This window comes from Cercospora kikuchii, assembly GCF_019650295.1.
Source record: "Cercospora kikuchii DNA, contig_00009, whole genome shotgun sequence".
In the NCBI taxonomy this organism is placed as follows: domain Eukaryota; kingdom Fungi; phylum Ascomycota; class Dothideomycetes; order Mycosphaerellales; family Mycosphaerellaceae; genus Cercospora; species Cercospora kikuchii.
In genome coordinates this window covers 2166235-2191016 of record NW_025408590.1, presented here as the reverse complement: position 1 = coordinate 2191016, position 24782 = coordinate 2166235, and the positions used below count along the sequence as shown (strand labels likewise).

General features: G+C 52.6%; 11 protein-coding genes across 11 annotated transcripts; 6 read left to right on the top strand and 5 right to left on the bottom strand.

The window, feature by feature from the left end:
• Window positions 1–153: 153 nt before the first annotated feature.
• CKM354_001294400 (uncharacterized protein) lies at window positions 154–920 on the top strand (the record flags this gene model as incomplete). The annotated part of the gene is made up of 4 exons (XM_044808479.1): window positions 154–364; window positions 512–642; window positions 720–793; window positions 860–920. The coding sequence occupies 4 exons, from the start codon at window positions 154–156 to the stop codon at window positions 918–920; spliced, it is 477 nt and encodes a 158-aa protein (XP_044664414.1).
• A 325-nt stretch (window positions 921–1245) lies between these two features.
• On the bottom strand, window positions 1246–3278 carry CKM354_001294300 (uncharacterized protein; the record flags this gene model as incomplete). The annotated part of the gene is made up of 3 exons (XM_044808478.1): window positions 1246–2265; window positions 2349–2430; window positions 2500–3278. 3 exons carry the CDS (start codon window positions 3276–3278, stop codon window positions 1246–1248), a joined length of 1881 nt encoding a protein of 626 aa, XP_044664413.1.
• A 1740-nt stretch (window positions 3279–5018) lies between these two features.
• On the top strand, window positions 5019–6350 carry CKM354_001294200 (uncharacterized protein; the record flags this gene model as incomplete). Its single annotated transcript, XM_044808477.1, has 1 exon — window positions 5019–6350. The coding sequence occupies one exon, from the start codon at window positions 5019–5021 to the stop codon at window positions 6348–6350; it is 1332 nt and encodes a 443-aa protein (XP_044664412.1).
• A 637-nt stretch (window positions 6351–6987) lies between these two features.
• CKM354_001294100 (uncharacterized protein) lies at window positions 6988–7512 on the top strand (the record flags this gene model as incomplete). Its single annotated transcript, XM_044808476.1, has 1 exon — window positions 6988–7512. The coding sequence occupies one exon, from the start codon at window positions 6988–6990 to the stop codon at window positions 7510–7512; it is 525 nt and encodes a 174-aa protein (XP_044664411.1).
• Window positions 7513–8858: 1346 nt separating this feature from the next.
• On the top strand, window positions 8859–9596 carry CKM354_001294000 (uncharacterized protein; the record flags this gene model as incomplete). Its single annotated transcript, XM_044808475.1, has 4 exons — window positions 8859–9005; window positions 9063–9128; window positions 9188–9250; window positions 9312–9596. The coding sequence occupies 4 exons, from the start codon at window positions 8859–8861 to the stop codon at window positions 9594–9596; spliced, it is 561 nt and encodes a 186-aa protein (XP_044664410.1).
• Window positions 9597–11301: 1705 nt separating this feature from the next.
• CKM354_001293900 (uncharacterized protein) lies at window positions 11302–12788 on the top strand (the record flags this gene model as incomplete). The annotated part of the gene is made up of 2 exons (XM_044808474.1): window positions 11302–11760; window positions 11817–12788. The coding sequence occupies 2 exons, from the start codon at window positions 11302–11304 to the stop codon at window positions 12786–12788; spliced, it is 1431 nt and encodes a 476-aa protein (XP_044664409.1).
• A 1096-nt stretch (window positions 12789–13884) lies between these two features.
• Window positions 13885–15825, bottom strand: CKM354_001293800 (uncharacterized protein; the record flags this gene model as incomplete). The annotated part of the gene is made up of 1 exon (XM_044808473.1): window positions 13885–15825. The coding sequence occupies one exon, from the start codon at window positions 15823–15825 to the stop codon at window positions 13885–13887; it is 1941 nt and encodes a 646-aa protein (XP_044664408.1).
• A 733-nt stretch (window positions 15826–16558) lies between these two features.
• On the bottom strand, window positions 16559–17798 carry CKM354_001293700 (uncharacterized protein; the record flags this gene model as incomplete). Its single annotated transcript, XM_044808472.1, has 4 exons — window positions 16559–16696; window positions 16763–17226; window positions 17287–17681; window positions 17731–17798. 4 exons carry the CDS (start codon window positions 17796–17798, stop codon window positions 16559–16561), a joined length of 1065 nt encoding a protein of 354 aa, XP_044664407.1.
• A 2198-nt stretch (window positions 17799–19996) lies between these two features.
• CKM354_001293600 (uncharacterized protein) lies at window positions 19997–20865 on the top strand (the record flags this gene model as incomplete). The annotated part of the gene is made up of 2 exons (XM_044808471.1): window positions 19997–20035; window positions 20089–20865. 2 exons carry the CDS (start codon window positions 19997–19999, stop codon window positions 20863–20865), a joined length of 816 nt encoding a protein of 271 aa, XP_044664406.1.
• Window positions 20866–20938: 73 nt separating this feature from the next.
• CKM354_001293500 (uncharacterized protein) lies at window positions 20939–21615 on the bottom strand (the record flags this gene model as incomplete). The annotated part of the gene is made up of 2 exons (XM_044808470.1): window positions 20939–21346; window positions 21424–21615. 2 exons carry the CDS (start codon window positions 21613–21615, stop codon window positions 20939–20941), a joined length of 600 nt encoding a protein of 199 aa, XP_044664405.1.
• A 2158-nt stretch (window positions 21616–23773) lies between these two features.
• Window positions 23774–24385, bottom strand: CKM354_001293400 (uncharacterized protein; the record flags this gene model as incomplete). The annotated part of the gene is made up of 1 exon (XM_044808469.1): window positions 23774–24385. The coding sequence occupies one exon, from the start codon at window positions 24383–24385 to the stop codon at window positions 23774–23776; it is 612 nt and encodes a 203-aa protein (XP_044664404.1).
• Between the last annotated feature and the right edge of the window lie 397 nt (window positions 24386–24782).

The window sequence follows — 24782 nt, the reverse complement described above, 5'->3', positions numbered from 1 at the left end:
CTACAGCTTCGACGACAGGAATGGCGAACAAAGAACTCACGTATCATCTGTTCCACCACAGCAACTCTTGAGCACCGAACCGCTCTTCCATGCCCTCACACACCACCACCACTCCGTTCAACCTACACAACTTCCCACTCCAGTCGATCAATCATGCACCTCCTCCCAGCTTCACTTGCACTCCTTCTTCTAGGCACAGCTGCCCTTGTATCGGCGGATGCCCGCTCCGACTGCGAACACTCCCACCCCAAAATCTTCAAACTCATCCAAGACTTCTGCGGCGGAAAAACAAACATGGTCGTACCGGAATATTATACTCAAACAGGGAAAGTTGGGCCAAAAGATAGCAGGATTTGGATTGATGGTATGTGAGTCCCGACATGCGAAGCATGGAGGTTTGAGATGCGAGGCGTAGAGTAGTGAAGCTTTGAGAGATGAAAACAAACAGGAAAGGAAATTGTGGAGTATGCGAAGGATGTGGAGAGATAATGCTGACAAGGTTGACGAACAGGAACAATGAAACTCTTCGCCTGCAATCCCGCCCAATGGGTCCCCATGCACATCTGTCGAGGACAATTCTACGATATGTGTGCTGCGCATAAGAAAGTCGGATTATTTGGGAAGGGAGGTTGTCAGACTTGGGTATGTGTCAGCCCCCGCTTCACTCCACACCATCGCCTCATCATATTTTTGTACTGACGTGTTGTGATCGTTGATAGCGAATCCAATACGCCACAGACGCCAAAATCCCCTTTACCCCATCAGATGAGACTTTTATTGATGTTGACTTGGGGTTAGGGGGCAAAGGAGGGGCGGACGTGGAGAAAGGGAAATGAAAAGGTTTTACGGAGACGGCGAGTGATGCGGCGGAGCAGAATCAGGAGTGGATGGATCAGAAGGATTGGAAGTTTCCGCAGTAAGGATGGGTTGGATTTGGGGGAGGTGGTGTGAGGGGAGCATGATGAGGTTGGAAGAGGAGGGAAGATGAGCAGAAGGCCAAGATGGGATTCGTTAATAGGGATTAGGAGAATGTGATGATGAGGATGACTTGGTCTCGGCTTTTTGGAAAGATAAAATCGGATAATCTGGCTGAGCAAGGTTGTGTTTTTGGTGACGGAATCTTTCTGTGCAATGCCTCATGTTGTGTTATAAGCAGCGAGTTCAGTCTTTCCAGGTTCCAGAGTGCCCTTCTCAATTGAGCAACAACCCTCGTTGACATGATTTCGTCGTCGCCTCGGCTTTTTCCTATGCCACGCCATACGTCCAAACATCATCAATCGCACTTCCATACGTCAAGCCGTGTCCAAATGTAAAGACAGGATTGCGAGTATCGAACGGCACATCTTCTGCACTCTCATCAACAGCTTCCGTGCTTCGAGGCAAATCGAATGGCAGCCTTCCTCTCGGCTCAGCACCATTCACGCCAAAGAGGACATCAAGCAATGCCGCTGGTCCAGATCCGTAGCTACCAAGCACAGCTGCAGCATTCTCAATGATCTCTGGAATTGCCGCTGGTCGCTCGAGGGTGACATCCACGATAGTGGGCACAGCCTCGTAGATTGCCGCCTGGCGAGCTTGTTCTGTAGCATTGAACTCCAGAGAGCCAGCAGCGTAGAGCTGAGAGAACCCGCCTTCTCGTGGTTCACTGGGAGCGATGAGGCGAAGAATGGCCAGATCAGCGTCGTTGACATCTTCAACGACCTCCAGCCCGCGGCCTTCAAGATAGACCTCAGGGAAGCCCTCGATGTAGACTTTCTTGCCAGCCCACTCATCCTTGAGTGGCAGAATTTCATCCTCGTTAGTAAGAAGTGTGAGTGATGCTCGTTGTGCAGCGAGACCAAGCTGAACATATTGATCGTTGCCAACGATCTCATTCGCGCGTTCAACAGTGACGAACGGGTTATCGAAAAGTCCAAGCACGAATTTCTCGCGCAGCAAACGGCGAGCACTCTGTTCAACACGCTCTTCGGTAATGTTACCCTCTTCAACAAGCTGAATGATCAGCTCAGGTCGCTCTTCGCCTCCCAGCTGGTCGACACCGGCGTTCAGGATACGCGCCACACGCTCGAGTTCTCCAAGGCTTTCCAGACCCCAGGCTTGGGCAGGAATGGTTTGTCCGGCGATCTCAGTGTCGGTCACGATGCCCCAGTCGGAGCACACGATGCCAGTGAAGCCAAGTTCGGTCTTCAAGAGATCGGTGATGATGCCTTTGTTGTACGCAAATGCGACTTCTTCGTATTCTGTTCCGATGGGGCGAGTGTAATACTGCAGAGCGTCAGCAGGCTGGGCGTTGACAATCCGGGCGCACCCCAGCTATAGGAACAGGATACGCTCATGAGATGACTCACTGGCATGATCTGGCGCTCGCCGGCAGCAATAGCAGCCTTGAAGGGAACGAGATGTGCGTCGAAGTTGTTTCCTGGATATGTCCTATTTGACTTGTCAGCAAGATGCAAAGATGGAACAATGCTTGGTGTGCAGATAAACAGCATGACTTACTGATTCTTTCCATACTCAAAATGGCCATCCTCTCCATTCTCTGCTGGACCTGCACCAGGGAAGTGCTTGCTCATGGTGTTCACGGACTCTACACCGAACTCCTCGCCATGGAAGCCACGTAGTGTTGCCACGACATATTCTGATGTGAGGTTGGCATCCTCGCCAAATGTGCCTGGGATACGGGCCCATCGATACTCCGTAGCCAGATCAATCTGTGGAGAGAGTGTAGTCCTGAAACCAAGAGCTTTGTACTCTTCCCGCACCACCTCTGCAAACTTCTGAGCAAGTGCTGAACTCCTCAAAGCCGCGAGACCAAGACTGTTAGGCCACTGCGAGAGCTTATTCACCACTCCGCCCCCAACGGTCTCGCTGTAGAGGTTTCGAGGATCACTGGACATTGTGATCGGGATCCCAAGACGAGTACTGTTGCGTGCAAGCTCCTGGATTGCATTGTGCCAATTGACCGCCACCGTCACATCGGAAATGTCGTCGCCAAGGATGAAGTGCGATAGATACATCTCGCCAACCTTGGTACGGGTGTCGTTCCCGCCCATCGACTGTTGTTCTCGCGGAAGAGGCTCAAGAGTGCCATTTGGGCCATAGTTGATGTATGGGTGGAACAGCTGCCCGGCTTTCTCTGCGAGCGTCATGCGGGATATCAGGTCGTCCAGGCGATCATCGATGCTGAGCGAGGCGTTCTGGTAGGGAAATGTGATGTTTTGCGCACTGCATAACGCTGCGGAGGCCAGCAGGCTTTGAGTCACCGCTCCAGATCGCATGTTGATCTTGCTGTTTTGGGGTATCTGACAGCCATCTCGTGTGCATGCACGACATTATATTCACTTGGAGATTCGCGCCCGAGACCATTGCGATACATTGTTTCGGCGAGTATAGTGTTTCCCGAGACTCTGCGATCCCCGTAGGCCTTCTTCCAGTCTTCTGAGAATGTGGGCAGAATGCAGTATAAGATCAGTAAGGCCGAAGTCCAGAAGCCATCCTGGCCGCCCAGCCAGCACTACGGCTTTCTCTGCGTCCGGCTCGAGGCATTGAGCCAGTCTAAGCAGTTAGCGTGAGATGGTAAAGACAGATCGTGCTTGGTATCATGGGGTCCATCGGAAACAGGGTCTGGTACAGGTGATCCAGTAATCGCTATAGGAGGAAGTCAGTGTTGGTCAGAAGCCAAGTATCTGGCGTTCTTGGCAGTTTCCTAGATTGGTATCCGGTTTATCATGAGTCCTGGTCAACTGTCGCGTGTGTCGTATACAAGGCATGTTCCCACGTGAGTGGGAGTCGAGTATTCGTAGATTTAATTGTCCTAATTCTGTTAAGAAGATGTTGGCGCGACTTGACTGGTAGAGGAGCCTACTTCACCCTACCAGATTCTTGGCATTGTCAAACAGCAACCTTCAATTGCCGGGCGTGTTGTAAGCCGCAAGCATCCGGCATGTCCGGTCTTCCCAAGAAAAAGATTAGTGAGACGGAAAAGCGGTCCGCCGAATCTCTATACTCCCTGCACCTCGGGAAGTAGAGGCTCGCCATCGCAGCCACGATTGAGGCGCTATGAATGTTCGCCAAAAGGATGGCACGTGGCGGACGCTCGGACTCTCGTAGGCTTTTGAAGCTCAAATGTTACCACAGCCAGTATGGTAACCAACAAGATTCAGTTCACTGACCCAAGGCAAGATGGCGAGACTCAAGATCGCGCTGTTCTTTACGTACGCACGAATACTTCTCGGGTCGTCCGGTCAACAGAGAGCTCTTGCAGTGCTCCAGAGCTGAACATCGTCTCGGCCGGAATGACTTTGCTGGGGACTTGAATCGACAAGACGGCGACTCGATATGTCCGCCTGCCTGCGAGGCAAGATCTGCGGCGCCCCCAGAGTATGCAGACTGTGGACCGTTTGCCAGTGCAACAGAGGGAATGCTTGAAGCTGGTCTCCATATGCGCGGTCCCATTCACTCACTTGCACAGCTCGCGACATCTAGCGGACTTATGGCCTCCCTCCCCGCACCAAGACCCCGAGCGAGAAGACGTAGTCCTAGAACTCAAAGTTCGCGGGAATGTCAGCATCCAGGACACAACCGGGATTCGCATGCATGGAAGCAGTCGCGACGGAATCAGGCCGCGATCTCTCGTTGAAAGAATCCAGGTAAGGCAGTGGCCGACCACTGCCTTGACAGGAGTGTGAGATCTTGATGCAAGCAAAACTCGGGTCGGTGCCTGTCCAAGCAGCAACGATAGTCTGACCTTGCCCCCTCATGCCATTGATCAGTACAGAACGTTCTTCGCAACTCTGCGAGAGTAGCTCGATGACAGCACCTTTTAACTCCGGCCATCTGGGCTTATCAAGCAGGCCATGGATGATGAAGTATTGCTCGAATGGTATACCCATCGAATCCATCTGCAGATCGTATATATGACGCCGCAAAATCACCGTCACTGGACAGAGCGCTTACCTCCATCTGGAACCAAAGACCTTCCCAACATCGAAAGTGGTCGCATCCGGTTGGTAGTAAACATGAGCGGAACGGCAGAATTCCACGTAGCCATTGTCGGAGGCGGAATAGGCGGTATCTGTCTCGGCCTCGCTTTACAGCATCGCAGAATACCCTTCACAATTTACGAATCTCGTGCTGAATTTCACCAGATTGGGGCTGGAATTGTCATGGCCGCTCACGCCGTACGGGCTCTTCAACTCTGCGATCCTTCATTGTGTGAGAAGTTTGGTTCCTTGGACCAGAGGAACGACACAATTCCAACAATTCCATGTATCTTGAACGAGCTACGGTATGGAGTTTCGCGGAACGGGTACAAGGATGGTGAAGTGATTCACCAGAGCGTAAGGTCCCGGGCGGGGGGTAGAACCGTGCATCGCCACGAACTGTTGTCCATACTGGCGAAAGAGTTGAAAGAAGGATGCGCGCAGTTCAACAAGAGACTGAAGAGCTACGACCAGAGAAATGGTCGTGTAAGGCTGAAGTTCGCCGATGGCACCGAAGCATTTGCAAACATTCTGGTGGCAATGGATGGGATCCACTCGAGCGTGCGAACTTGTATGTTTGGCGCGGAGAGTCATCTGAGCAAAGCCGTCTACAGTCATAGCCTGGCCTACAGGGCCGTAATTCCCATGGACAGATACGTTGAGGCTTTTGGCGGGCCGGTCAAATACAGCACGCTCAGTCTGGGACCAGGGACGACCCTGATCCATTACCCAGTCTCAGGCGGAACGCAAGTAAATTGCGGTGCTTTCGTGGACAAACGTGGGTCGGGAGAGATATGGCCTCATGCTGAGTGGATAATTCCCGACCAGAGAGAACAGTTCAGGCGGGACTTTCATGATTTCGGCCCAGGCGTGCAAAAGATTTTGGACATGATGGAATCCATGAATCCTTCAGTTTGGGCTTTGCACCAGTACTCCTTCCAGCCCGAAAGTTTTGTAGACGGACTGGTGATCCTCGCAGGCGACGCAGCACATAGCATGCTTCCACATCTTGGAGCTGGAGCGAGCCAAGCGATCGAGGATGCATATGTCTTAGCGGAGACGCTTGCGAGCCCTGCTTTGACATGTAGTCCAGTCTCTGCGGGAACGCTGCACGCAGCACTTGTTGCGACGGAACAAGCTCGGATACCTCGCTTCTCAGCTGTCCAGAGACTTTCGGAGAACAATGGGCACAAGTTTTACGATTTTGTGGAGCAGAAGCTGGACGATCAAGCATTGCAGGATTGGCTTGACGAGTACGGGAGGCGATTCGACTGGCTCTGGGATTACGATGTTGCTCTTGATGCTGTAAAGGCCAGGAAGTTACTGCAGGAGTTACTGGAGAGGGCCGAAAGCGTAAGCAAGAACTGATATACCAGATTGTTGTTCATCGAAGAGTTTGCTGTCACTCTCTGATCGTCGACGAGCTGCCCGAAACCGGACTTAGGAGACAGATGTTCAAATACAGGCTCTGAGTGGTGTTACTGATGTGCATCGCAAGGCTGATGCAAGCAGAGGGCCAAGCACGGTGTATAATGTACAATGGAGGCTGAGATCGTATGCGGTTCTGAGCTCCAACAGAATGCTTAGCTCCAGTTCGGAGCACATTGCAATGTGTGGCTTGGTTGCAATTCCTCGCCTTTGCTAGGTGTGCCGGATTTGCGTTCACTGCGGACTTCCTTCGAGCCATTTCGCGAATGATGCATGTGATTTCTGCTCGTGAACAGGACTCATGGTCTGATGAACCTTATTGCTCTCGTGCCGTCAAATTGCGTTGGGTGGATCAGATGCTCAAATGTTGTCGTCCTTTCGTGAATGTTGTTGGGGCCGATCGGCAACTCAGCTATTCAATTCACCAATCTACGTTTACCCAAGCTGATGTCAATTCACGCAGTGAGTGCGGCTGCAGTATTTGAAAGGCCGATCCGCGCCTTCAAGAGTCGCTGCATCAACCACCCAGCGTCCTCGTTGCCGAATCCTGCACTTTCAACCACTTCGCCCTAACATAATGGCGCAAGCATCCAGCCAAGACTTGTTCTCCAGCATCGGCGAGCAATACGAAGCCGCCTTCGGCCACGATCAAGGTCTCCTCAAGTTCATAGTAAAGGTCCTGGAGCACTTGAATCCCAAATCGCACATTCTCGACGTCGGATGCTGCACCGGAAAACCAGTAGCGACGACCGCAGCAGGAGCCGGACACAAGATTACCCGAATCGACCTTTCGGAAGTCATGGTCAAGCTCGCCTGGAAAGCAGTTCCAGCCGGTACCTTCGAAATCGCCGACATGCTTACCTACCAGCCCAAGGACATCAAGTTCGACGTTGTCCTCAACATGTTCTCGCTCTTCCTTCTTCGCCGAGACGACGTCGAGCTGATGGCAACCCGCTGGAATTCCTGGCTTCCACTCGACGGAGTCCTCGCGATCGGCACCGGCGCCGCAGAAGATGTCCACCCAGAGAAGCTCGGAACGAATATGACGAAGATGGCGCTTGTGCTCGCGAGATGCCCTTCGAATTCATGGGGAAGGCCATGACGATTGACATGTGCACGAGGGCTGAATGGAAGAAAACGCTTGAGGGTGCAGGCTTCGAAGTGCTGTACACCACTACGGACGTCTTCGTTCCGCCTTCAGAAATGGGGGTGCCAGGCTGAGCCGCACTACTACATCTTGGCGAAGAAGATCAAGGAGCTTGTTGGTGGCGTGTAGAGGGCTGAACAAGGCATGGCGGTGGCATTTGCGAAATACAGCCAGGATGATAGGAGCTCGAGAGTGAGCTCATAGATACTTCTGGCTGTCTGCTTCGCGACTTTCAGATGGTGTAGACCTTCAGAATTGACTCCTTTGCGTCGTGGAATGCTGTCTTCATCTTTCCACTGTTAAGTCTGACCGTGATGACGCCTCTGAGGATGTTACCAGGCATGCGAGAGACGGTGTACCGAGGAGTGGCTGCGTCTTGTGCAGGGTAGCATCAAAGGCCATGGTGTGTTTTGAAGTGAATGCTTGCTCGAGAGGGAAGGGGAAAAGAAGCACTGATGAAGCTGGGTGCGGAAATTGGACGGCAAGCACGGAGCGGCTCGCGCGGGAGCGGTCCGTGCTCCCCATCGGACTTGGGATGGGATGAGATGAACATGAAGATGCAGACGAACAACATCATCGACATTCATCAACACCGATCACGCCCAGAGATCTCTTCACATCCTTTCTTACAGCGTACTCACGTCGATGCTTGAATTCCGCTTCAGGCCGTGCAGGGGTTGTTCCGGCATGAGCACCAACTCCGCCTCCCGCTGAATATCCCGAACATCCGTACACACCGAACATCAAGGCTTCGCAGTCTCGGTAGACGCGGACGATATCTCTTGCACGACCGATCTGTCCTTGTGAAGATGGTTTCGGAGCGTAGAGGACCCTGCTCCAGCATTTGGAACGACCAACTTCACCGCTGGTGCAAGCACAGCACAAGCACGCTTAGCAACATCTGCTCGTCTGGCGGAGTTCTGGACCGCTGCCACCGCACCCTGCTCGGCGATTTGATGTCAAGGCTTTCCTGGTTCAAGTCTTGATACTCACGCGTATCTTATTGACGATAGCCAGAATAGGACACAGTCTATACGTCACCAAAGACAGATCCCATGAATACATGCTATTAAGAGGTGAGATCGGAGCAAGCTCACTCAACAGCTCTTGGCAGTTGCAATAGCTGCCCTTAGCTCTAGGCCCATGCGGCTAGGTGCATTCGCCGAGATGCAGCACTGCAGCCTTTATCAAAGACCTTCGCGCATCCCCCACAATCCTGCAGATCTGGATCTGCAAGCTTCACTTTTTTCTTTCTATTCTTCTATTTCCATTCTATTTCTCACGGGAGCAGGCCTCTCAAAATGCGTTACAATGTCGTATTAACCGCCGCAGTGTCCCTTCTGGGAGCCACCGTCTCTGCTGCACCCATCGGAGCAAGTCTCCTCGACCTCAGCGCCCAGTCATTCTCCAAGTCCTTGAACTCGCGTGGAGAGAGCAACGGACCAGTGGTGAGCACAATTGATCATTCTCATTACTTTTAGCTCTGCAAAGCTGACGTATTCAAGGTGGTTGACGCCCTTGACCCAGAGGCCAAAGCGAACTATGAGTTCTTCAAGTCCTATTTTGATTCGGTGAGTGACCGGCAAATTGATGCATCTGCTTGCTCGCCCAAAGACTAAAACCTCTGTAGGAAGTCAACAAGCGTGACGCCGATGCGGAAGCTGATGCCGATGCTCTGCGCCTCATCAACCTGGTAAGTGAACATTGAAGCCACGCAATCCCAGCATTGTGATCGGAAGCTTACACCCAAGTAGCCTGCCAGTCTAGGTGTCTCCACTGATGAGGACGGCAATCTGATCACCCGTGAAGCCGAAGCCGATCCATTCTGGGACACTATCAAGAATCTCTTCAGCAACTGGGATGGCTCGCGAAGCGGAAAGCGCGATGCTGCGCCTGAACCTTTCTGGGATACAATCAAGAACTTGTTCAGCAATTGGGATGGCTCCCGCAGCGGGAAGCGTGACGCCATGCCCGAGCCAGGATTCTGGGACTCATTCAAGAACTTATTCAGCAACTGGGATGGATCTCAAAGCGGGTAGACCTGAGATGCAATGGATGGAGCTGCTGCACCAATCGCTGATCGCCTGACGAATATACGACATCTGTACGCATTAGGAGACTATCGGCTGGTACGATAGTTCACAACTTTTGAAACGACGCATGGTTTTCTTCCAGAAACCTTGTACAGTATTCCTTCCTGCAAGATTATCACTGCTGCACTCGCTGTACTGATTTTGATAGATCGACCGCTTGGTTGTCGATTGAGGGACGGTAATTTGGACGTGTATTCGCCGACGGCAGAAATTACGCGTCAGCCGAAGCCATTCCGTGATAGGAAGCCACTGCTGACGAGTCGGACTTCACTAGCGTCGACGCCACACCACTGCATAGCGCCAAGGTGACGAATACATACGCCACGACTTCGCCAGATTGCGATTTCAATGCTTGACTCCAGGTTCAGAACTTCTTCGCAATGCTTAGCAATTGCGATCATTGACATTGACGACTTGATCGCGCCGCATCGAGGTCGCACGTCCGGCTTGGTCCCAAGCTTACGACATCGACGGCGACACTCTCCACGATACCGACATCAAGAACATGAGACTTCTCTGCGGCGTCAGTGATGTTCAACGACACGCGGTCAACGGACTGGAGCAATGCTGTGCTGAGGGTGCCCAGTTGAAAGAAGCGAAAACTTCGATTGGTTGTTTCCACTATTGCCATACGCATCTCAGCCAGCTTCAATTCAGCTCTTGCGTGCAAGAGTTCCTGGTCTTCGACGATGCCTTTGCTGTGCATTGTGCTTCAGGAGCCGATCCCAAAGACTTCTTGTTGGCGCATGGAAATGGATCAGGAATGGACTTCCTGTATGCAATTGCATGCTTGCTGCTGATCCTCGTCATCTTCGTGAAACGGCGAGGCATCCTCAACCATTCAAAGACATGGGCAGAGACGGCCTTCGGCCGACGCGGCAAGACAAGCACTCATTCGCAATACTCGGAAGAAGACAAGCGGGTGTATCGATGCAGTGGCCATTCGAAACCGGAGCTCAAGTACGTTTGACAGAGGCGAAGAAGCACTTTAATCGGTGCTTGAGAGACTATCGAGCGTACCGCGGAGACATGCCGACTGGGCAACAGAGGATTCTCCGCCGGCGGGAAACTTCTCCGCTGAAACAATAGTCCATCGAATACCGCGCTTTGCGCCCGAAGAACTGATGCAAGTTGTGCAGCCGACTGCCAAAGCGATTCATACACTACGTCAAAGCTGTGCGGACGAGAGTCTTCGCCGATTGAATTGGGGCCAATCACCGCAGATTCCCCAGTTAATGTACATCTGGCCTGAAACCCGATGTTGCGACGAGGTTCTCGTCCTCGAAGCGCGACGAATAGAGCATCACCAGTGCCAAATAGAATGACGAGAAGGGGGACGACCTCCTCGGACGAGCAGTGTCGCGGCTTCCAAAGATTGGCGAGGTATGATGCCAAGTCTGCAAGTCCCTCTGTCAGCCCAACTCAATGCTGCACTAGCGCAAACATCCGGCGGGAAACACAAGATACTGGCGCCATTCCCGCCTCCAGATGACCACCGTCCGTATCAGCAGTCTTTGCCTCATTCCGGATATTGCTGCCGTCGATTATACATCACTCTTGTGCCACTACTTCTTCGTGGCCAACGACCATTTGAAATCCACGTATTACTATCGATCGCAGAGCTTGAGCTACCGCGACAAACACTACAGCGATGTTGTGCAAGGCCGAGAGACCTTTGAGTGTAGAATGGAGGAGCAGCGAAACCTTCGTTTTATCAACTGCAGCAATCAGTCTCTTCACAGACACTTTTCTCTACGGCCTGATCGTCCCAGTATCGCCTTTCCTGCTCGAAAACGATGCCGGAGTACCACGATCGCAAATTCAGACATACACGTCTGCCATGCTGGCAGCGTACGCTGGGGCGACTGTGGTATCCTCGCCGCTCTCTGGCATACTCGCAGACAGAACGCCATCTCGTCGAGGGCTGTTTCTATTTGCACTGGTGTGCCTCATGAGCGCCACTATTCTACTGTTCCTCAGCAGAGCCATCACTATCATGGTTCTGGCGAGAATACTACAGGGCATTGCGTGTGCCTTTGTCTGGACTATGGCGATGGTTATCTGTCTGGATACAGTTGGCGCTGCCAGAATGGGTTCAGCGTTGGGAACGGTTCGTTGAGCATCCCTGCTGGAGACGTTGCAGACCCAAGCTGACCACAACCGCAGATCTTCTCGGCCGTTCAGGTTGGTACATTGATCGCACCCGTGATTGGAGGAGTCCTGTACAAGGAGAGCGGGATGCAAGGCGTCATGGCTCTGGCTATTGCTCTGCTCACAGTCGATCTCTTGATGCGGCTTTTTGCAATCGAGAAAAAGATTGCCCTACAAGCTGGTTGGGTCAGCGATAACCGACTTGATCCGTCTATGCGCACGACAGAACGTCTTGGCAATGAAGGGTACATGCATGACGAGGAGCCCCTGCTGCAGAAAGACAATGATCTTGACGATCGATACAAGCTCTCGGAAGAACAACCTCGGATCGTCCATGCGATACCATACTTGGCTTGTCTCGCCAGTCCGTCTCTCAGAACCGCTCTTCTGGCCTCTACGATTCACGGCATTCTGATTGGCAGTTTTGACTCCACAATCGCAACTGTTGCGCAATCCTTCTTCCGCTTCGATTCATCTCAGGCCGGGCTACTCTACCTGCCCATAGGGCTAGCTGGTCTGGTGTCTGGTCCAATCATCGGATGGGCGGTCGATTGCTACGGGACTAAGAAGCCAGCCGTGTTCGCCTTCGCAATCATGGCGCCCGTACTTATCTTGCTCAGGCTGGTACAGCCTGGCGGTATACATCAAGTCGTTCTCTATGCTGCACTTCTGTCTTTCGCTGGCATAGGACTATCTGGCTGCGCGACACCTGCGCTCGTGGAAGGAGGGAATGTTATCGAAAGGTATCATACGGCGAATCCAACGTTCTTTGGCGAGAATGGACCTTATGCAATGGTCTATGGTGTGAATGGCGCTGTTTTCAATGCCGGCATGACGATTGGGCCTACTATTGCTGGAGGGCTGAAAGAGAGTATTGGATATGGCAACATGAATCTCGTTCTGGCTGGCGTCTCTGGATTCACTGCTCTGCTATGCTGGAAGTACTTAGGTAGTAGTCCGAGGCGAGAGACGTTGGTCCGTCATTGAGTCAGCTAATCATACACCTGTCGTTCGACACCCAGCTGTCGCTGGTTCCGCCAGGCTCGCATTTCTCCTAAGCCGGCTTCTGCTCCTCCGGGTTATCTTTATTGAACAAGTACCCGCCCTTACCCCATCGACATTCAGTTCGCATACTCTGGGCCCAACTCGGAGAACCCTGCTCATCAGCGAAAACATCAAAGCATTTCTCAATCTTATCCCAACTATTCGCCGACGATATCAAAGTCATTCCACCTTGTCAATCCTTTCCCTCGTACGCTTTGATGGCACAATAGCCTTTCGATCATCAGAAAATCAGTATCTCGCGCTTGTCAATTGATCCATTTTGTCGAGCGCGTCGCATGAGTGCGCCGTCGCTGGTATGATGATCGCTACGAGCCAAAGGAAAGCGCTGAAGAGGTTTTGCTTCATGTTGATGAGAGTCGTCGGAGGAGATGTCAGTCTTTTGTTATGTATTCGTGAGAAAAGACGAATGAAAGAGAAGGACGCAAAAGTCTTTTGCGAAGGGCATAGATGTGGTATACTCGGAAATGTCAGCCAAAATTTGTGCTCAAAATTTCCATGGTTTCGTACAATCTTGACGTCTTTCTAGCAGCACCAGGCCGCCGGCCAGCTCACCACCAGTCTATTGAGTGGCGGTGCAATGACTGCGGTATCTGGAAATCGCAACTTCTTGTACGATAAGTTGCGCCCGATTGACTGTCTAAGCTCTCACTCCAACATTATCACCAACCTCAATCCTGAACCGCAATTCTACCAGATGCCACCATTACTCTCATTGTTCCCGAGGTCTGGGGGAAAATGGCGGTACATCCGGGCAGTAGTATATATTCGCGGGATAAAGGTGTCGGAGGCTCACTAAATATACTCAAATGCTTACATGCGAATTTCATGGTACTGTCAAAGCACAACGTCTTTCCAGGAGCGGGATTGTGGTATTCAGCTTGGAGGGACGCTCTTGGGTGGCTGCGCATGGACCGTGATATCTTGGAAATTGCAACAATCTGTATGATGAATCTTCATTCGTTGATTACCTAGTCATCCGCTCCAATACCACCAGCTGCCTCAATCCTGAACCGCATGCCTACCAGATGCCTCCACTACCTCCATCATGCCCGGAGCCCCAGTGATAAGAGGCCTTCACATCTACCTCCTTACACTTGTGTGCACCAACCTCATCACCCGCAGCCTTCTTGGCTCCACAACATCGATGGTAATGTTGTGGCCCCAGCATCCACCTCTCATCACTCGGCTCGTCAAGCGCGTCAAGGAGACCCTGTGGGAGCCGTCCCTCGTCCAAATGGTCAGTGCGGTCTGAGTTCTCCGCAAGCGCTACTTGGAGGCTCCGCCACTTGAACTCGTCCTTCTTCTGATCTGGGCGGGGAGGTGGTGGAAGGTCGCTGGCAGCAGGGCTTATGTTCCTCGCCTGCTGAGCTGGTTGGGTCAGAGGCTGCGGCGCTGCCGCCGTGGGCTGCGAGGTTGCGACCGCACCAGAGATGGTGCCAGCAGGCGCTGTGGATGCGCTTTGCTGAACAATGTTGCTCGAGGATGAAGTAACGCCATCATGAGCCAGGGACCGCTTCGCAACGAGCTTGCGAACACTTGGGATGGTGGAGGCAGATGACTGTTTTTGAGGAGGTGCTTTCGAGGATGCACCACCAAGCGCAGGAAAGTTGACCTCCGTCAACTCCATCTTCGACGACGCAAAGGCCTGCTCAATTGCAGTGGCAGCCTCCTTGATGCACAGGTCGAGATAGTGCTTGATGCCTTTCTCGACCCGTTGGTCATCACGTAGCCCAATTTCGCCAGCGAGCATCTTGTGGGCATTGCTGCTGGCTCCAAAGATCTGAAACGGCATCGCAGTGGCAGCAAAGCGCAGGACATTCCTCAGTGCAGCCTCGAATGTCTGAGCTTGCTGCGTTGTGCCATCGTTGCTCGGTGCTGAGTTGGCGGCTAGGTCAAGAGACTCCGCGAGCCATTCAGCGAAGTGCGTTCGCGCGATGCATTCGAAGCACGGACCAGAGTACTGCCTCAGGTGTGGTTGAATGTGGTCCGACATGTGTTGCCGGCATAGTTGAATATCCAGCAAGGAGTCGAGTAACTTCTTCCCGGCTGCCGACTCTTTTCCAAAGATAGCTGTCAATGCAGCGCTCAGATCTGCATTGTTGATGTCGTAATATATTGCGCCATCAAACCAGTGCTTCGTCAGCTTCGCGTCGGGAGCCGTGTATCGCGTAGCGATGAAGTAGAGCTTCTTCGATCGGACTTTCTGCGCCAGCTTGATGAATTTGACCGGCGTCTGGGCAACACACTGGCCAAGAAGGGGAGACTCGAGGAGGAGTCCAATGAGTACATTCGCTACCTTCTCCAGGCAGCCAAGAGCGTCAGCTCGCGCACAAGTCTCCATAGCTGAAGTACTGATGGAATGTAGGCGACCAACAGGCGTGTCTCTCGAGGCGTATGGCTCGAGGTCGTCAAGCGAGACCGGGATCTTGTACAGTATTTTCAGAATGGTGATATACTGACGCTTGGCATAGAGATTCTGGTTCCGCGCCGTCTGCCCCTTGAAGCCGCTGTCATCTCTAGCGTCTGACCATCCTTTTGGTGCCAGACTCGAGTCGTGGAAGCGATGGCACATTGCGTCTGTGCTCAGTACGCTCCAAGTCGTCAGTGGCTCGAGGGTGCAGGTGCCGTATTTGAAAGCTACGGCGAAGACTCGAATGCCATCAAAGCTTATTGGCGCGGCGAGGACATCGAAGTTGGGACACTCGGCCGCGAGAAGACTGCTCTGCACATGGGCGTGCTCTGTTGGCGCTTCACCGAACTGGACGAGAACATCTGCGTCGGTGAAGTGGAGGCCGTTGAGAAGGGCGTCAATCCTGTTGAAGGCGGCCATTTCTTCTATTGCGTCGGCGGTGCGGGTTGATAGTGCGATGACTTGAGCGTAGGTGAGCGGTGGTCTTGGTGGTAGTGGCGCTGGAAGTCGTGGAGTCGAAAGTGGTGGAGTCGCCGGTGGTGTGTACATGATGAAGAAGGTCAGCCGCCGGTGGGCTTTAGATTTCGAAACGCTGTGACCAACGAGTGAACGAGACGTGCCGGCTTCCGAAGATTCACTCGGTCCTGCTTCAATATTCACGGCGCGTCCAGGAAGTCCTGAAGAAGGAATGAGTCTTGTTACGGTGATGTATACTGTAAGTGTTTGAGCACTAGAAGTATAGATTAGGAGACCTTGCATAGAACATCTGCAGGTAAGCGTGAAGCAGAAGCTTTCATAGGGCATCTTGATTGCTTTGTCTCGGCGCGATCAAAGACAACACAGCTGTTCGAGACATACGCAGTCTCTTCGCGCAGGATGCACAAAGACGACGCTTTATAGCATACAATGGGCAGAAGTTTGCAATGGCAGACGATGCAAGCTTGCTTTTCCACTGTTTGTCCTTTGAGTCAGTGAGGGTATCTCCAATGTTCGAGAACAGACTTACTGACTTCAATCCTCGACCCGCTCTCCTATAGTCTCCCGCACCAACTTTCTGCTAGCAGCAGTCTAACAACGATTTGATCGTTGTACTTTCCTGGTGAGCCTTCGACATCAGCTGGCAGCGAAAAAAGGGTCGTGATCAACACAATCATGGGAGACAATGAGTGGACCGGCTGTTTGGAGGAGCTTGTCTAAACATTGCTGCGTCGTTCCGTAGCTGCACATATCATCTGTTGGAGCCAATATTCAAATCAGACCAGGACGTCGTCCAATTCCATCCTCACTTCTTCCCACCAGTCTGAATACCCTTCAAGAACCCATCATAAGCCGGCTTCTTCTGGAAGTTCTCATCCCAGAGATTAGCTTCTCCCTCACCAGGGAAGACACCAGGAATCCAAGAGTACTTGTCGCTGACACCCTATTGCACAACATAGTCAGCACAATCAATTTCTCAAAGAAAGAAATGTTGCAGGGAAGTACTCACCCAGACAGTCATACCCGCACACCCCTTCACAGCCAAACAACTCGCGGCGATCCTCTCATAAGCCTTCTTCTGGTTCGCAACACTGGTAGCATTTCCAGGAGTAGAATATCGCACATCAATCTCAGTATAAGCGACATCAACGCCGAGCTTTGTGTAACCTCTCAGAACAGTCTCGAGAACATCCTGGCTAGGCGTAGTGCCTGTAGGAGCAGAAGGAGTAGGTTCGGCAGTCAAATGGGCTTGCAATCCGACCCCATCGATCTTGACGCCGTAGGATTGGATGAGCTTGACGATGCGTTGAGCTCCGAGGGTCTTGGCGTTGTTGTATTCAAGGTTGTAGTCATTGTAGTAGAGCTCGGCGTGAGGATCGGCTTTGCGGGCCATGCGGAAGGCCATGGGGAGGTAGGCCTCGCCGATGGTGTTGTAGAAGACGGATTCGCGGTATGTGCCGTCTTCGTTGAGGGCTATTCGTCAAAAGTCGTTAGCCACCAGCATCGAACATGTCAGCATCGTTGACTTCTCACCTTCGTTGACGACATCCCACTGTGCACACTTTCCTCGGTATCGACCAGCTAGCTTGTTGATATGGTTCTCCATGATCGAGATCAAAGTAGCATTGTCGAAGCCACCCTCTGACACCCAGGCTGGCAACTGGCTATGCCAAACGAGATTGTGGCAATGAACTCTGTGTCCCCTCGATACTGCCCACTCGACATGGCGATCGGCGTCGGCAAAAGTAAAGTTGTTGCGCGAAGGCTCAATTGATTCCCACTTCTGAGCATTTTCTGGCGTGATGCTGTTGAAGTCGGCAGAGTTGCCAACGACTGCCTCCTCGGTGGCGTCGCCGCGGAGTGTCAGGGCTGTGCCGATCCACTCTCGGCCACGGCCTCGCATAGCGGTCCATAGCCCTTTCTTGCTTCTGAACCAGTATTAGCAGTGAGCAGTAAAACAGCGCTGATCATACATACGGCTTAGGCGCCGCGAAAGCTGTTCCTGCCAAGGCCAGAGCGGCCACAAAAGATTCTTGGATATACATTGCGTTGAAGAAATATGAACACTCGATAGGCTGTGGTCGAAATCCATCTCAAAGAGCAGTCGAGGTCAATATATACTGTTCGCCCCAGCACACATCATGAAAGACATGTCCTGCATTCGCTTGCGCCCCCAACTTTAGCCGCGGTCGATCCACACGTGGTGCGGTCGAAGGCCAAGCGCAATGCTGTGAGGAGAAGCCAGAACGCACTCCCAGATGGGAAGGTCGCAGGTCCAATCGGGTACCTGCTGTAGCGGCTGTCATGTGTGTGTCCCGGATAAAATGCGCATGATCGGCGCTACAGTTGCACAACTGCTGCATTCATCCGGCTTGGAGAGCATCAATCTGGATTCGTCTGGGGAACTCGTCTATTCGGTAAAGTGTCGCAATGCGCTTGCATAGGCTGAAATGCGGAGACCCTTCGGCAGGACGAATGGACGATGTTGTACTTGCGCATATACGGATTGGCTGCATGAATGCAATGCTGAGCTTCTTTGCCGAGTGTCTTCATCTCTCTTCTACTGTCATTAGCCTGTTGCAGGTCGTTGAGCTTGCCCTCAATACATTGGAACCACCATTTGCGAGACTGATGGAGGCACTGCTGTCATCGTTGGCGTCGGCTATGTGCAAGTAGGCACTCCAGGTCATAGAAGACGCACTTGACGCTCCAGAATACATGGGCTTGTGCATATTGTTGCCCCCAGCTCTGTTGAAGAACTGCCGGGCAATACTAACGAGTGTGTCTCGGCCCTGCGCAATTGCCACAGTTGCCATCTGCCGGCTTCCACGAAGAGTGATGCTGTCAAGATTGCCACGAGCCTGGAACCACAGAACGTCCGAATAGATGGCAGCGGCGGCAAAGTACATCGAAGCGAACCCTCCCTGTCGCCTGAGCTTTCAATGCTCGTCCACTGCCGTAAGGATTGGCCTCAAGAGTGGAGCTCAGCGCCGAACGCACGGGCAAGGAAAAGTATGGGGTTCATAGTTGGATGTTGCTCGCTCTCCGGACATGGGCATAGCGGAGCATACTTTGCCATTAGAATGTCGCTGCCTGATGCTCAACAAGAGGTGTTCCTTTCCGATAATGGCATCTGTCCTTGTCCCGCGACCGTACTCACCTTTCATGATGCTTGTTCTTATGATGGCATGGGACTTGCTATCCTGGCAGCACTGAAACACTTCTTGCCTTGGCTCCATGCTGGAATCGTGAGAGCCTATATTGAGTATTTGAATAGAGATTGTGAGAGACCCGGTTCATTGAAGCCCGTCGTTTATATCTTCACAAGCTTGAGATTGTGCTGGCCATTGGGGCATTCCATCTGCAAGTCGTTCAAACCAGTTCGGATTGTCGCCGGGTCATCATTCCAGTGAAGGGACTGTTAGTCATTGCAGGTTCCGGCACGCTATGAGCAAAATGAGAGCTGTTGATTCGAGTTTCATTGTTCCACAGCATTGAACGAGAAGTGATGTTGGAGGAAGGACCGAGACGAAAGAACTGGAGGAGATTGCGCCCGGCGGGAATCCAAATTGGGCAAGCCGCGTAGTGATGACAGGCCCATCCTCTTCGCTCCACTTCACCTTTCACCTTCCTTTCCTCCATCGTTGCCATGCTATCACCGTGTCCTTGTCGTCCCATCGACTGCAGCTCATCATCCTGCGATGGACTGGCGAAGACTGAAACCGCCTGGGAAAGCAGTACTGCATACATTCCTCTGACGCCGAATGCGTTGTGATTCATTCTACGCCGGCCGCAATGGACATTCTCGGTCAGATTCAGAACCATTGCTCGCAGGACTCATGCTCTCGACATGAACAGGCCATACTGCTTTGGTCGATATCCTTCCTTCCATTACCTCGGAATCGAGCAATGATCTGGAGATCATCCAGGGCTTTGCAGCTTACGGCAAGCGCATGGAACTCCCAACCAGCAAAGCATACTGTAGAATTCCAGGTGCGGCAACTTAGCAATGCTTCGCCTCTTGGAGCCTTAGACTTTGGATCACGCCTTTCGGTCCAGCTTCGTTGAAGCGCCGCTTGATGCTAGATGGTTTGGTAAGCATTGAGACTATCTCTGCGGCTGAGAGATCCTGCAGGATTCTCAATTTATGTCTTACAAATCCATCATCAAAAGGTCACGTCTTCCCACCTTTGGTTTGTGTTTCATTGACACAGCAGAATCTTCGGATCTTCCATTCCAAGACATGGCGAAGCCTACTATCGTCGTTGTACCAGGTGCCTGGGTAAGTCCAGTATCAAGAGAGAAGCATTGCAGAATAGAAGCTGACAGAGTAAGCATGTACCTGAGCACTTCAACAAAGCACGCGCCGAGCTGGAGACAGCAGGCTATCGCTGCGTAGGCGTAGAATTGCCCGCCAATACCCTGAGTCCAGTCATCGATGGCCGCCTCCTTGAGATCTCCGACGACCTACGAGCCGTCCGCAAAGCTGTCCTCGCAGAACTGGATACTCACAGTACCATCGACGTACTCATAGTCACACACTCTTATGGCTCCATCGCCGGGACCGCAGCTCTTTCTGACCTCAGCGTAGCAGCGCGCAAAGCCGCAGGCCAGAGCAACGGCGTCGTAGGCGTTGTGATCATTTCTGGCTTTCTACTTTCACCTGGACTCACAATGCTCGACGCCATGGCCGGCAAGCTTCCGCCGCAATATCATCTCGAGAACGATGCAACTCTTCCTTTTGCTGGGCTTGGTGCTATTCATATCCTGTACAATGATCTTGAGATCAATGAAGCGCTCAAAGCTGTCTGGCGTCTCAAGCCGCAGTCGTATGGCGTGCTGACGAGCAAGATACCTGATCAGGCGGCCGGGCTGAAGGGTGTACCTGTGAGTTATTTGCTGTGTAGGAAGGATAATGCGGTTCCCTGGGCGGCGCAGGAGGGCACGGTGAAGGGTTTGAAGGCTGCGGGCTGCGAAATTGGCTCTGTTGAAGTGGCGGAGGCTGGTCATTCGCCGTTCCTGAGTCTGCCGGCAGAGACCGCGAGATTCATACGGAAAGCAGCTGGCGAAGGGGACATCAAGAGTGGTTTCGAACGATTCGAAGTGGTTTGATCATTCAGGTAGGTCGTTCTGTTAGCCCTGTAGTGATAAAAAGCACAGAGACTAACAAAAACAGACCGAAAATTCAGCTCTCCGCAAACTCGAAAAAGTCCTCCTCCCACTGCCCAAGTCCATATCCCTCTCGTGACTTCTCCGTCATCTTTCTCGCCCAGAAATCTGCAATTCGGTTTCCTTCGGCATCTTGCCTGTCCTCGGCCGTGTGGCCCGGCACCCACTCGAAGCGCACCAATTTTCTCAAGTCATTCAGTCTCCCAATCTTCCACAGGATTGCTTCTGCCAATTCGTGGCCGTAGCCAACCAGGCCATCCGTATCTTTGGTGGCTTTGAGGAGGCGGAGAATGTCAGAGTAAACGGTCTGGCAGTCGGTGCGGATGACGAATTCGTCGCAGGGAAGGTCGGCGTTCGCGATGGCCCAGCTCAACGCGTATGAAATGGCTTGTGCTTCTGCCACGTCGCTGTGCTTGATGGTGCCCTGATATGGAGAGTCAGTGACGTTCAATGATGGCCGCAGGACGGAGAAAGAAAACTTGCAGTGAAGGTGAGACTTACGAGGGTGAACGCCTTGCCCTCCCACTGGTGGGTCTCGCGAACAAAAGCGACGAACGCGCAGCCTCCGATGCCGAGGCGATCCCAAAACGAGCCATCGGTGAAGATCTGTTGTCTTCGTGGCGGCGGTGGTGATGGAGCTGCTGGTGGTGGTGATGGTGGTGATGATGTTGCTGCTGCTGCTGTCTCTGCCATCTCTGCTTGATCGCGTTGTCTGGTATGTGGTGTTTCGAGATACGCGAGGGCAGGGCAAAAGGTAGGTGGGCGGAGACTGGCGAGCAAGACTGGGAAGTAAACACGAAAAGTGAAGACAATCGCACCCCTGTCCGCCAAACTATATGTCTTGGCACTGGCGCTCTGGGTCCCCTACTTCAGATCCTCCATGCCCTCTGCAAACCGCCGCGGTCGAACGAATGCTGATCGTTAGATCTGGCACCTCTGACGCGCATTGATGAACGGAGAAGCGCACTCGTAGGAAGGAGTCGACGGACAGCAGGGCGCTGGCTTCACATCTTCGCTGACTTCACATTCAGCATCGCGACGGTCGTTGCAGTGGCCGGATCTCAGCGCACAATGATGATTATGAGCTCATAGCTGTCAACGTCAGCAACAACATGAGTGGTACGCTGCTATAGAGAAAACCCGCCAGGCTTCGTTGCTTCCAGCGATCGAAAGACCTCAGCGGCAACGAACATCCCCCTGGCCATGAATTTTTAGCACGATCGGCGAGAGTCAACAGGATACTACGTTCACTTCTCCACCGGGTTCGACGTCTCGAAGGTCACGAAGCTCCAGACAGGTAGATTTCGCGCAAGAGAAGGAATTTGGAAACACAAGACAACGGGACCACATCGCTCCGCCAGCTCCGCATGCTGAAAGCTCCTCGATATCGACATGCTAGAATTCATCGTTGAGGCAGATACTTGGAGCAAACACAATCGGTGATAACTTCACGCGTCCCATCATCGCCAAGTGACGCACTCTACGCTACTGTCTTGTCGCTACAGTGCGCGGGCGGTTGAAATGTGGTGAAGTGACCATCAGACCAGTCTTCCAGACGACTGTTCATCTCTTCGGCTTTCTTCTTGACCTGTGTCGCTGATGGCCCCTGCTCAACGGGCTCTTCCTACTGGCAACGATCGGTTGCTGTGGTGGCAGCGTAATAAGCAATGTGTACCGAAGCTGCAGCATCGGTCTAGGTCGACCAAGAAGCTCCATTTGATAGGTGTCGACTATCCCGACGTTACAATATCAAGCTGGATGACACACCTACTTGACCGGTGGCAGCTCAGAGCCTAGTAATCTGTCAGAAGGATCGAGTGGGGGAAGACGATACGAGCTACAGCATTCTGGCACAATGGTTTCGCGGCATGACCCAGAGCGGTTCTGCTTGCCTAGCCCATCCTCAGCAGCATTGTCGTTACCGTGTCCATTGAGAGCCTTCGACGGGACGACCAACAGAACGGGTTAAAGCCTTTTCCGAGCAGCTAATCTAACTCTTGCGGCGTGATGACACCATTGTCTGCCATGCGTCGAATACACTATGTTCAATGGAGTTGGCAGTCGCCTCAGAACTCATACCTTTCAGTGACAAGATACTGCTCCATTCTTAGTGCCTGGGAACTATCAACTGTTGACAGAAGCTCCAGCGAACGCTCTGGCTTGAGTCACAACCACTTTGACTCGCTGCGATGATCGACATTAGCTCTGAGAGATGTACTCGATTATTTCCTATTGCGTACCCTACGTGGAATTCTTGAAACACTCACGTTGCGCTGAGACGCTGGCGCATTGAGGATATATGCATTTGAGAGGTCGGCTACGGCATCAAACATTGGAACATGCTCCAGAATCAGGTTTATATCGTCCTTGGCTGCCCAGTCCTGTACATTGCATTAGTAAGATTGCAATAGAAAGAGTCATGCTCAAACGGCGACTACAAAAGCTAGTAAGGATGCTTACCCTGGGCTGAAGATGTGAAAATTACGACCGCTTGCAAACAGGTCACTCCATATCACAGGGAGCACTACCATAGACTCCAAGTCAAGGTCAATAGCATAACTAACTGCAGGCGCTGTCAGGTTGCCTTGGAAAAGTCAAAGAGAGCAGAGACTTTCGTAGAAAATCAATTTTGGTTTTGGCAAGTCATTTACTGCATTGAGGAACACTCAGTGCCTCAGAACCGCTCTTCATTCCACGATGGTGTACCAAGGTCTATGAAGGACCCCGGAGCTGGAGCGAAGGAAAGAGAACTGCTCAAATGCATTATGAGAAAGCCAAAGTACCGGCCGAAATGCCACCCTACGTGTCCTCCATCCTCCACCATACCGCTCATACGCCCAAACACACCCGCTCACTCCTCCAACTCATCATCGCTAACCTCCTCGATAACCGCATCTGCCGCCTTCATCCTTCTATTCCACTCCAGAGTCATCTCAAACACCGCATCATGCGCCACGCAGTGCTCCGTCACGCAATAGAAAACCCCTCGTTGATTCGGATCGTATTCGATCCTCATCAACATGCAAACGTGCGCCACGATCTTTGGATTGAGTCTCCCTCCACTCATCACGAAGAACGTTTTCCCCGTGAACATGAGCGCCTGCTGCAACGTGGCTGGGAGCAACCCCCGAGCCCAGCTGCCGACTTTCAGCTGGGGAGGACCTTTGCGACTGGGAATGACATATGTCGCGCCGAGCTTGAATCGCGCAATGGCGCTTTGGATTCGTTGCTGGGTGGTGAGGTCTGTGCCCAGGCGCTGGTGGTGGCGGAGGATCGTTTCGATGAACTCGATGACTCCGAGGATGGTGGAATGGGCGGAGAAGGTGTTGAGAAGAGTGCTCGTGGCGCGGTCTTCTTGCTCGTGCTTGAGTTTGCGCAGTGGATGATATGTGCGGGATCCACGCTTTGCTGGGCTGCGAGCGATGGATGGGAGAGGGATGATTGGCATCTTGGTGGCTTCCATTGTGCTTGTTGGTATTGAGTGGTTGGGATGGTTTGATGGATGCAGAAGCACTCGAAGCGGCGATAGTCTGTGCGATGGAAATGAAAAGTGCGGTTGGAGTAAGTGTCGATGTTCTGAAGTTGCCAGCCGGACAGAAATTCGTGGACAAAGGCTTTGTGCGCCAGAGCAAACAATGCTTCAACTTTCACTTGTCAGCGGTCCTTTGACCGCCAACCCCGTCAATGGAAAGCCGCACCACCACGAGCATCTTCGTCGATTGACGATAGCGCTCGACGCTCAGCGCTCCTCTGCATACTGAATGCCTCTGACCGCAGCAACCGAACATATCGGCTTCCGCCCGTTCAACAACCTTGTCCGCTGTGCTGGAAGAGGCCTCGAGTGCCAATTTGCCGTCTCG